This window comes from Bombina bombina, chromosome 10, assembly GCF_027579735.1.
Source record: "Bombina bombina isolate aBomBom1 chromosome 10, aBomBom1.pri, whole genome shotgun sequence".
Lineage (NCBI taxonomy): Eukaryota > Metazoa > Chordata > Amphibia > Anura > Bombinatoridae > Bombina > Bombina bombina.
The window spans coordinates 133,486,124-133,498,483 of record NC_069508.1 but is presented as its reverse complement, the minus strand read 5'-3'; the positions used below and the strand labels follow the sequence as shown (position 1 = coordinate 133,498,483).

At 38.7% G+C, this 12,360-nt stretch overlaps 1 protein-coding gene across 1 annotated transcript in view; it reads right to left on the bottom strand.

Moving 5' to 3' along the window:
* PIGK (phosphatidylinositol glycan anchor biosynthesis class K) overlaps positions 1–12,360 on the bottom strand; it is a 539,029-nt gene that overhangs the window by 203,398 nt on the left and 323,271 nt on the right. Inside the window, exon 10 of the mRNA XM_053693337.1 lies at positions 7,651–7,735. Coding sequence (XP_053549312.1) covers positions 7,651–7,735 — 85 coding nt within the window. The remainder of the gene's footprint in view (positions 1–7,650; positions 7,736–12,360) is intronic.

The following is a 12,360-nucleotide window of genomic DNA, read 5'->3' as shown; positions in this document are numbered from 1 at the left end:
CTCTTCATGTTGTCTTAGGGGCAGCAGTAGGTTTCTTGGCCTGCTTGCCCTTGTTCCAGGACTGGTTAACTTTCCAGCCCTGTCTGTAACGAGCAACAGCTCCTTCCTGTTTTGGAGCGGAGGAAGTTGATGCTGCTCCTGCCTTGAAGTTACGAAAGGCACGAAAATTAGACTGTTTGGCCTTTGATTTGGCCCTGTCCTGAGGTAGAGCATGGCCCTTACCTCCCGTAATGTCAGCTATAATTTCTTTCAAGCCAGGCCCGAATAAGGTCTGCCCTTTGAAAGGAATATTAAGCAATTTAGATTTAGAAGTCACGTCAGCTGACCAGGATTTAAGCCATAGCGCTCTGCGCGATTGGATGGCGAATCCGGAGTTCTTAGCCGTAAGTTTGGTTAAATGTACGACGGCATCAGAAACAAATGCGTTAGCTAGCTTAAGTGCTTTAAGCTTGTTCATAATTTCATCCAATGGAGCTGTGCGAATGGCCTCTTCCAGAGACTCAAACCAGAATGCCGCCGCAGCAGTGACAGGCGCAATGCATGCAAGGGGCTGTAAGATAAAACCTTGTTGAACAAACATTTTCTTAAGGTAACCCTCTAATTTCTTATCCATTGGAGCTGAAAAGGCACAACTATCCTCCACCGGGATAGTGGTACGCTTAGCTAAAGTAGAAACTGCTCCCTCCACCTTAGGGACCGTCTGCCATAAGTCTCGTGTGGTGGCGTCTATAGGAAACATTTTCCTAAATATGGAGGAGGGGAAAAAGGCACACCAGGTCTATCCCACTCCTTGCTAATAATCTCTGTAAGCCTTTTAGGTATAGGAAACACGTCAGTACACACCGGTACCGCATAGTATCTATCCAACCTACATAATTTTTCTGGAATTGCAACCGTGTTACAATCATTCAGAGCCGCTAATACCTCCCCTAGCAATATGCGGAGGTTTTCAAGCTTAAATTTAAAATTAGAAATCTCTGAATCCAGTCTCCCTGGATCAGATCCGTCACCCACAGAATGAAGCTCTCCGTCTTCATGTTCTGCAAACTGTGACGCAGTATCTGACATGGCTCTCACCTCATCCGCGTGCTCTGTCCTTAACCCAGAGCTATCGCGCTTGCCTCTTAATTCTGGCAATTTAGATAATACTTCTGTCATAACAGTAGCCATGTCTTGCAAAGTGATTTGTAAGGGCCTCCCTGATGTACTTGGCGCCACAAAATCACGCACCTCCTGAGCGGGAGGCGAAGGTACTGACACGTGAGGAGAGTTAGTCGGCATAACTTCCCCCTCGTTGTCTGGTGATAATTTCTTTACATGTAAAGATTGACTTTTATTTAAAGTAACATCAATGCAATTAGTACACAAATTTCTATTGGGCTCCACATTGGCCTTTAAACATAGTGAACAAAGAGATTCATCTGAGTCAGACATGTTTAAACAGACTAGCAATGAGACTAGCAAGCTTGGAAATACTTTTCTAAATAAATTTACAAGCAATATAAAAAACGCTACTGTGCATTTAAGAAGCACAAAAAGCTGTCACAGTTGAAATAACAATGAACCAAAATAGTTATAGCAACCATTTTTTCACAGTAAATGTATTAAGTTAGCAAAGGATTGCACCCACCAGCAAATGGATGATTAACCCCTTAGTACCCAAAAACGGATAACAATTTAATAATTAACGTTTTTAACACAGTCAAAACACACTGTCACAGGTCTGCTGTGACTGATTACCTCCCTCAAAATGAATTTTGAAGACCCCTGAGCTCTCTAGAGACGATCTGGATCATGGAGGATGAAGGAGACAGATTGTGACTGAATTTTTACTGCGCAAAAAAGCGCTAAAATAGGCCCCTCCCACTCATATTACAACAGTGGGGAAGCTCAGATAACTGTTTCTATGCAGAAAACAAAGATGGCCATGTGGTAAAAATCATGCCCCAATAAGTTTTATCACCAAGTACCTCACAAAAAACGATTAACATGCCATTAAACGTTTTGAACATACATTTTAAAAGTTATGAAGTGTTCATTCCTTAGAAAAATACATTCAGTGTACACACACTCATCAGCCTAATACCAGTCGCTATCACTGCATTTAAGGCTGAACTTACGTTACATTGGTATCAGCAGTATTTTCTCAGTCAATTCCATTCCTCAGGAAAATAATTTACTGCACATACCTCGTTTGCAGGGGGGCCCTGCATGCTATTCCCCTTTTCTGAAGTTACCTCACTCCTCAGATGAGAACAGCCAGTGGATCTTAGTTACGTCTGCTAAGATCATAGAAAACGCAGGCAGATTCTTCTTCTAATGCTGCCTGAGAACAAACAGCACACTCCGGTGCCATTTAAAATAACAAACTTTTGATTGAAGAAATAAACTAAGTTAAAAAACACCACAGACCTCTCACAGCGACCTATCTTTAGTTAGGCTGCAAGAGAATGACTGAATATGACATGTGAGGGGAGGAGCTATATAGCAGCTCTGCTTGGGTGATCCTCTTGCAGCTTCCTGTTAGGAAGAGATATATTCCATAAGTAATGGATGACCCGTGGACTGACTACACTTAACAAGAGAAAATCAATTTATCAGGTAAGCATGAATTTAGTTTTCTTCTATAAAGGTAAGACAAGTCCACAGAATCATCCATTACTTGTGGGATACAATACCAAAGCTACAGGACACGGATGAACGGGAGGGACAAGACAGATGGTTAAACAGAAGGCACCACTGCTTGAAGAACTTTTCTCCCAAAAACAGCCTCCGAAGAAGCAAAGGTATCAAATTTGGAAAATTTGGAAAAGGTATGAAGCGAAGACCAAGTCGCAGCCTTACAAATCTGTTCAACAGAAGTATCATTTTTAAAAGCCCATGTGGAAGCCACCGCTCTAGTAGAGTGAGCTGTAATTCTTTCAGGAGGCTGCTGTCCAGCAGTCTTGTATGCCAAACGGATGATGCTTTTTAGCCAAAAGGCAAGAGAGGTAGCCGTAGCTTTTTGACCTCTACATTTTCCAGAATCTTTGGTCGCTTGCAAGTAAAACTTTAAAGCACGAACTACGTCCAAGTTGTGCAATAGACGTTCCTTCTTAGAGGAATGATTAGGACACAGAGAAGGAACAACAATTTCCTGATTAATATTCTTATTAGAAACAACCTTAGGAAGGAATCCAGGTTTGCTATGCAGAACCACCTTATCAGCATGGAAAACAAGATAAGGCGAGTCGCATTGTAATGCAGGTAGTTCAGAAACTCTTCGAGACGAAGAGATAGCAACTAAAAACAGAACTTTCCAAGATAGAAGCTTAATATCTATGGAATGCATAGGTTCAAATGGAACCCCTTGAAGAACTTTAAGAACTAAATTCAAACTCCATGGCGGAGCAACAGGTTTAAACACACGCTTGATTCTAACTAAAGCCTGACAGAACGACTGAACGTCTGGAACATCTGCCAGACATTTGTGCAGTAGAATTGATAAAGCAGATATCTGTCCCTTTAAGGAACTAGCTGATAGCCCCTTCTCCAGTCCTTCTTGGAGAAAGGACAAAATTCTAGGAATCCTGATCTTACTCCATGAGTAGCCTTTGGATTCGCACCAATAAAGATATTTATGCCATATCTTATGATAAATTTTCCTAGTGACAGGCTTCCGAGCCTGAATCAAGGTATCTATGACCGACTCAGAGAATCCCTGCTTGGATAAAATCAAGCGTTCAATCTCCAGGCAGTCAGCCGCAAAGAAACTAGATTTGGATGGTGGAAGGGACCTTGAATCAAAAGGTCCTGTCTCAGTGGCAGAGTCCATGGTGGAAGAGATGACATCTCCACCAGGTCTGCATACCAAGTCCTGCGTGGCCACGCAGGTGCTATCAAAATCACGAAGCTCTCTCCTGTTTGATTCTGGCAATTAAACAAGGAAGGAGAGGAAATGGTGGAAACACATAAGCCAGGTTGAACAACCAGGGTACTGCTAGAGCATCTATCAGTACTGCTTGAGGATCCCTTGATCTGGACCCGTAACAAGGAAGTTTGGCGTTCTGACGAGACGCCATCAGATCCAATTCCGGTGTGCCCCATTGATGAATCAATTGTGCCAACACCGCCGGATAGAGTTCCCACTCCCCCGGATGAAAAGTCTGACGACTTAGAAAATCCGCTTCCCAGTTCTCCCCTAAAAACTAATATTTTATCACCTCTTTCACTTTACCCTTCCTAGTACTTAGAGTAGGCAAAGAGAATGCCTGGGGGTGGAGCTAAGGGAGGAGCTATATAGACAGCTCTGCTGTGGTGCTCTTTGCCACTTCCTGTAGAGAAGGATAATATCCCACAAGTAATGGATGATTCCGTGGACTCGTCTTACCTTTATAGAAGAAAACAGTATTTGGCCTAACCCTGATTACCATGCTTAGCAGTGGAGATTAAAGGACAGAACAATTTAAGCTGTAAATATAGTAATTTCCATATTTTGGCTGAAATGCTCAGCCAGTACTCAGCAACAGAAGTGGTACCCGTTGATTTGGGGGTTGGACAAATAAAGGGAGGGAAACGTAGTGAGCATTTTCTGAGGATATGAGCCAAGGTATGGAAATTACTTAAGTTTTATGGTTTCAGTTTCCAATTATCTTGGCTCTTCTCAGCCAGTACTCACCAACAAAAAAACAGTGAAACTCAAGCTCTCACACTAGAGGGAAAAAAGAGAAAAGAAACACCCACATAACTGCAACATAAAACAATTACCAAGTTTATGAACAGAATCTTGGAGTTTGCAACCAAACTTTGCTTATAATTAAAATCCAACATCCACATGGCAGTGCTTCAAAAATTTATCAGGAGGCTTCGACATTGTAACTTTGGGGAAGGAGTTGACTAGATGTGAAAAGTGCAATATATATTTAAATACAGTGAGTCATAAGGGTACATCAATGTCATTTTTAGCTACATCAAAATGAGGGTATTAAAATGTATTAGCCTTTTTTGTGTGAATCAAATTTGATATGTCTGTAGTTTGCAGGATTGTTTAAAAAAATTGGGTTTGTTCTGAAAGATAATCTGTGCCTTATTGAATACACACAAGATGAAATCCTGTCTGCTGTCAGATATAAACTGAATTTGGATAATAGACTGTACCTTAAAATAGAAGATCTTGACTCAGTGGTAAAGATCATAGGATCCAATATTTTATAAGGAAGAAATAACAAATGCCCAGATACAATAGTTATATAACTACTGAGTGCACCGAGGTATAAACTGTTTTCTGGATAATCAAGTCAAGAACAAATCTCAAAAATGTATTAGCAGACAAAAACAAACCTTACAAAGTCTGACAAGAAAAAGCTGTTATATCTGCAAAGGAACAACCAATTCAGAAAAAAAAAAATCCCTTTAAGAGCAGTCAAAAAATAAAATAAAAAATCGGTAACATAGTAGATGAGGTTGAAAGAAGAAATCCATCGAGTGCCATCTATACTTAGACTACCTGATTTACACTAAAGAATCTGACAATTGAACTTACATTAAACAATTAGAAAACTGATCATTTCGCAAAAGAAATCACATTCATGAATTCTGTTTTTTAGCCAGAAATATATCTTAGACATGTTTAAATTAAATTCATCTAAGGTATTGGGAGTTACTACAACTTTATGTAAGATGTTCCACAATTTTATTGCTTTTACTGTGAAAAAAATGTTTACGTTGCTGGAAATAAAACCTCCATTCCTCTAGACTTAAATTGTAACCTTTTGTCATAAATAACTGCCTTGGAATAAACAGCTCTCCACCCAACTCTGTATATGGGCCTCAAATATATTTATATAAAGTAATAATATCACCTCTCAAGGGCCCCTTTTATAGAGTAAACAGACCCAATTTAGCTAACCTCTCTTTATAATTTAAATCCTCCATTCCCCTTATTAGTTTTGTGGCCCTTTGCTAAACTTTTTCCAATTCTGCAAAGTCCCTTTTTAAAACTGGTCCCCAAAACTACACTCCATACTCAAGGTGAGGTCTTACCAGTGATTTATACAGCAAAATAATGACACTTTCTTTCCTTGCATTGATGCCTCTTTTAATACATGCTAGTATCTTATTAGCCTTAGAAGCCGCTGCATTGCACACTCATTTTTAGCTGGTTATCTATAAGTACGCCTGACACCTTTTCTTCCTCTGTTTTGCCAAGTCTAGAACCATTTAAATAATAGGTAGCCTTAATATTTGTTTCATCCAAAATGTAGAATCTTACATTTACCAACATTAAATCTCATTTGCCATTTACCAGCCCATTCGCCCAATTTTTGTAAATCCCCTTGTAAAGCAATTATATCTTGCACTGACTTAATCACCTTATTTTGTATCATCTGCAACAATAGAGATGCTGTTATTTAAATCCTTACTCCAAGTCATTAATAAAAATAACAAAAAGAACAGGGCCCAGCACGATCCTTGGGGAACCCCACTAATTACCTTTGTCCAATCTGAGTATGATCTATTTACTACTACTCATTGCTCCTTCTCTTTTATCCAGTTAATTATCCATGAGCTAACATTTTCAGCTATTCCAAGTACCTTATTTTTGTACAATAATCTTTTTTGTGGCCCTATATTATAAGCCTTAGAAAAATCCAAGTAAATCACATCTATTTATTCACCTTTATTTATATTTTTGCTTACCTCCTCATAGAATCAAATTAGAAATTACCCTTTAAAGAGATAGTAAACACTTTGAGATTAACCCCTTAATGACCAAGGACGTGCCAGGCACGCATTTGATTGCATTTGGTGGTGAAATGGTGGCATGAACTGTACCAAAATGGGCCTAGATCAATACTTTGGGTTGTCTACTAAAAAAAAAATATATACATGTGAAGGGTTATTCAGGGATTCCTGACAGATATCAGTGTTACAATGTAACTATCACTAATTTTTTTTTTTGGGGGGGGAATGGCTTGGAAATAGCAAAGTGCTACTTGTGCTTATTGCCCTATAACTTGCAAAAAAAAAGTAAAACACATGTAAACATTGGGTATTTCTAAACTCAGGACAAAATTGAGAAACTATTTAGCATGGGTGTTTTTTGGTGGCTGTAACAGACTTTGGGGGTCAAAGTTAGAAAAAGTGTGTTTTTTCAATTTATTCAACATATTTTATATTTTTTATAGTAAATTATAAGATATAATGAATATAATTGTATCATTAGAAAGTCCATTTAATGGCGAGAAAAACGGTATATAATATGTGTGGGTACAGTAAATGAGTAAGAGGAAAATTACAGCTAAACACAAACATCGCAGAAATGTAAAAATAGCGGTAAGAAAATTGAAAAATGGTCTGGTCACTAAGGGGTTAATATAAAATGCTTAATTATACAAAACAACTTGTAACATACTTTTGTTATTTATTTTGCCACTTTTTTCTGTAGTTTAAGTCTTAAAATTAGGGGTGCCAAGCTTAACAAGCCTAACCTTGTCACATATCTCTCTTCGATTTGTAATTTGTAATATAATTTCTGCAGAAGCCAAAACATATGAACTGGTTTTTATTAATTTGCAATATTCCAATTTTAATCTTTCTAACGCTTGTTTTTCCCCCCACAATAAAAAGAACCTAAAAGTAAATATATTATAAAAAAGGCGCTTAATGTACCTGATGTATAATGTCTGATACAGGAAGCTGATTAGCGTATGTTATGGGTTCCATTACCGTTGCATCTGGATCACCAGTAAAATATCTGAAACAAGAAAAATGTGTCATATTAGTAATAGCGAACATTTAAGCAGATTTAACATTAATAATTAAAGAATAGGCAATATGAATAAAATAAAATATTTACACAGATCAGTGTGAACATTATCCGAAAAATTACAAAACATGACTGCTGCTTTCCAGGTAAAATAAGTAAATGCATTGTGCCTCACTATCATTTTATAAGAACATGAAACGTTAAATAGAGATGTGGATACAGAGGTTTTGTGAACCTCTGAATGCAGAAAAAGGTGACCCTTTGTGCCCCTTTTCGATTTTCATTGCCAAATTCATTCATGTGCAACAGCAACACGCTAAAATCTGGAATTACACAGATTTTAGCGTGTTGCTGTTGCACAATAATGAATTTGACAAGGAAAAGAGCTGATCAGCAAGAAGGGCCACCTTCTTCCTAATTCAGTGGTTCACAAAACCTCTGAATGCACATCTCTAATGTTAAAGTGAAGGTCCATTTTGATGAATTAGTGCCCGATTTTTAATAAACCTATTAAAAACAAGGGCACTTTAATTCATCAAAATTGACATTTCACTGTTTTCTTCAAAAACTTACCTTTTAATCCTGGCAGCCGCTCCAGCACTTCCTCCACCCGTCGCAAGCCGTCTTCGTGGGTCCAAAATGACGATTCCGGCTTCCTCCAATCACAGCATTGCATCAAGCCAAGATTCCCACAGGGGGGAGCTGTGATTGAAGGAAGCCTGATTCGTCATTTCTGACGTCTGCAGAGGCTTCCGACGGTCGGGGGAATCACTGGAGCGGCATTTAGGATTAAAAAGTAAGTTTTTAAGAAAACGGTGAAATGTCAATTTTGATGACTTAAAGTGCCCTTGTTTTTAATAGGTTTATTAAAAATGGGCACAAATTCATCAAAATGGACCTTCACTTTAACTTTAAAGGGATAGGAAAGTCAAAATAAAACTTGCATGATTCAGATAGAGCATGTCGTTTTAAGACACTTTTAAATGAACTTCTATTTTAAAATGTGCTTCGTTCTCCTGGTATCCCTTTTTAAATACGAATACACACATATCATACACTAGTGGGAGCTGCTGCTAATTGGTAACTGCACACATTTGTCTCTTGTGATTGGCTAAATAGATATGTTGAGCTAGCTGCCAGTAGTACAATGTTGTTCCTTCAGTAAATGATAACAAGAGAATGAAGCAAATTGGATAATAGAAGTAAATTGGAAAGTTGCTTAAAATTGTATGTTCTATCTAATTCATGAAAGAAAAGTTTGGGGCTTTTCTGTCCCTTTAAAGTTATGGTAAACTGATCTCAAATCCATTTAAGAATATAAAATCAAATAAAATAATGATTGTAGGTGAACCATTACCACTTTGTCTTTAAAAATGCTTTATTTTCTTTATAAACATACTTTTATTTTTTCTCTTCTAATAACCCTCGGCCCAGGTGATCAAAGTTTTTTTCTGACATTGACAGGTAGGTAGTACAGCCAACAGCGCGCCCTATAGATTTCTATAGCTGCGTGTCTTGCTAGACAACAGTAAATAACTATAGCATAGCACGTTCACTGTTTACATTACTGTGATATCCAAGCTGAACGTCAATCAGCACTTGCGATTGGCTGCAAGAGAATAAGTAAATTTATAAAGGAAATAAAGACTTTTTAAAGGTGAACAGGAAGAGACACCAGAAAAATTGAACATTTGACAAGTTTATCTACAGTATATGCCAAAAAATAAGGTATTTCAATCCAAAGCCCAGTATTTTAGGGGATTACAGCTTGATCGCAAAAAAAGAAAGAGGAAAAAAAAAACCTGAGGCTTAATTACTAAATTTACAGCAGAAAATACTAACATATTGTTATATGATTATGTCCACAAACAAGAACACAGGGACTTAGTAAGGTTGTGGCTAGACCAGAGGGTTACATGTAATGCCTCTTCCCTACACCCCTATATATATATATATATAGCTAAGCTAGATACAATGTAACTATTAGTTATATTGTAGCTAGTTTAGGGTTTATTTTACAGGTAAGCATTTAGTTTTAACTAGGAATAATTTAGGTAATAATTGTAAGTTTTATTTAGATTCATTTAATTTATATTTAAGTTAGGGGGTGTTAGGGTTAGACTTAGATTTAGGGGTTAAAAAAAATAATATAGTGGTGGCGACGTTGGGGGCGACAGATTAGGGGTTAATAAATGTAGGTAGGTGGCGGCGATGTTAGGGGTGGCAGATTAGGGGTTAATATTTAACTAGTGTTTGTGATGCGGGAGTGCGGCGGTTTAGAGGTTAATATGTTTAGTATAATGACAGCGACATTGGGGGCGGCAGATTAGGGGTTAATAACATTATGTCGGTGATGTGGGCAGCAGATTAGGGGTTAATAAATATAATGTAGGTGTCGGCGATGTTGGGGGCAGCAGATTAGGGATTAATAAGTATAATGTAGGTGGCGGCGATGTCCGGAGCGGCAGATTAGGGGTTAATAAATATAATGTAGGTGTCGGCGATGATGGGGGCGGCAGATTAGGGGTTAATAAGTGTAAGATTAGGGGTGTTTAGACTCTGGGTCCATGTTAGGGTGTTAGGTGTAAACATAAAATGTGTTTCCCCATAGGAATCAATGGGGCTGCATTACTGAGCTAAACGCTGCTTTTTTGCAGGTGTTAGACTTTTTCTCAACCGATTGATGTCTATGGGAAAATCGTGCACAAGCACGCACAACCAGCTCACTGCTGACTTAAGCAGCGCTGGTATTGGAGTGCGGTATGGAGCACAATTTTGCTCTACGCTCACTTCTTGTCTTTTAACACCGGATTTGTAAAAACCTGTAATACCAGCGCTGTATGTAAGTGAGCGGTGACAATAAAGTGCAAGTTAATCCCTCACCCCTCATAACGCAAAACTCGTAATCTAGCTGATAGATTTTAAAGTGAATGTCAATTTTGATGACTTAGTGCCCGGTTTTTAATAAACCTATTCAAAACAAGGGCACTTTAATTCATCAAAATTGACATTTCACTCTTTTTCTTAAAAAACGTACCTATTAATCCTGGCAGCCGCTCCAGCGACTCCCCCGGCCGTCAGAAGCCTCTGCAGACGTCAGAAATAACGAATCCGGCTTCCTCCAATCACGGCTTCCCACCCGGGGGAATCTTGGCCTGATGCAACGCCGTAATGGAGGAAGCCAGATTCGTCATTTTGGACCCGCGAAGACGGCTTGCGACGGGCAGAGGAAATGCTAAAGAGGCTGCCAGGATTAATAGGTAAGGTTTTGAAGAAAACGAGTGAAATGTCATTTTTGATGAATTAAAGTGCCCTTGTTTTTAATAGGATTATTAAAAACCGGGCACTAATTCATCAAAATTGACCTTCACTTTAATGACAGATAAAACAAAAATAGGTCCAAGTCCGCTAATATTTCCTGTAAATAAGTGTATGCTTAATCAGATTGATGGCTATAGATATAGACACAGATAAGAACCATAGGCCCAACAAGAGAACCATAGACTGAACAAGCTTATCTATTACAGTTAGAAAAAAATAATGCATAAAGAGGTCACATCAGGATATTCTATAATAATCCTGCACAGGCAATAAGTATAATAGAAATATAAATCAAGGCCATAAAATACCAAAAAGAAGATAAAAGAAATAGCCATGTCCAGACTCTCCATTCCCTTACTTCTCTATTGATCATGTCTGACCATTAAGGAGTAGCTGCACTGATCTGTACATCTATGAACCTCAACCTTTAGGGCTCTTAGGTGGAGAATTTCAATCTCCCTAGTCTCTTCAGACCAGGGAGATTGACAGTTCCTGCCAGCGCATGATTGGCTGTGCACAGGCAGGGGGTGGGGTCGCATGCGAGCACACAGGTGTGATTATGTGCAATGGTAAATGAGCGCAGCGGATTGCTGCCCGCCAGAGGAGGTGTCGGGAGGACAGGTGGGGATATATACACCCCTGTTTGATATATCGAGTCCATAGTATCACAAAGGAAGCTCCATGAGCTTAACAAATACCTTCAAGTTTAAAACTTAGATAATGAACTGGTGGTCAAACATAATGCTATCTTTGGCAACTGATAAAATATTTATTCGTACAAAGACAGCTGTTGGCATTTGAGCATCAGGAAGCAATTGAAGTGTTTGCCAGCTGTTTAAGAACACAAAATATCCCAAGAGGACACGATAAAAAAATTAAAAAAAAAAAAAAAAAAAAGACGATAACTGTTACAGAAGCATTAGTTATTCTGTTGTGAAGAGCTTATTTCCCAGCAGCAATGCCTGAACCAGCAAGCCAGCGCCTAAGAAGGGCTCCAAGAAAACTGTAACAAGTTTCATTTCATAAAGAGTTAACTCTTTTTTTTCAGCTTTTAGAAACTATTGTCTAATCACCTCTGGAGCCAGACTGCTAATTGATAAGATGAACTTGTAAACTTGTTATCTTAAGTACTGTAATCCTATTGTGGCCTGTCAAAGGACAGTGCTCTCTATCTAAATGTGTGATGGGGGATTTTGTGCTTCCCCCCCTCTCCCCCTGGGAGTGCCCTGTGTGCATGTAACCTTAATAAAAAGCAGGCTGGGCATTCCAGTCCTGAGTTCTTGTTTGACCCT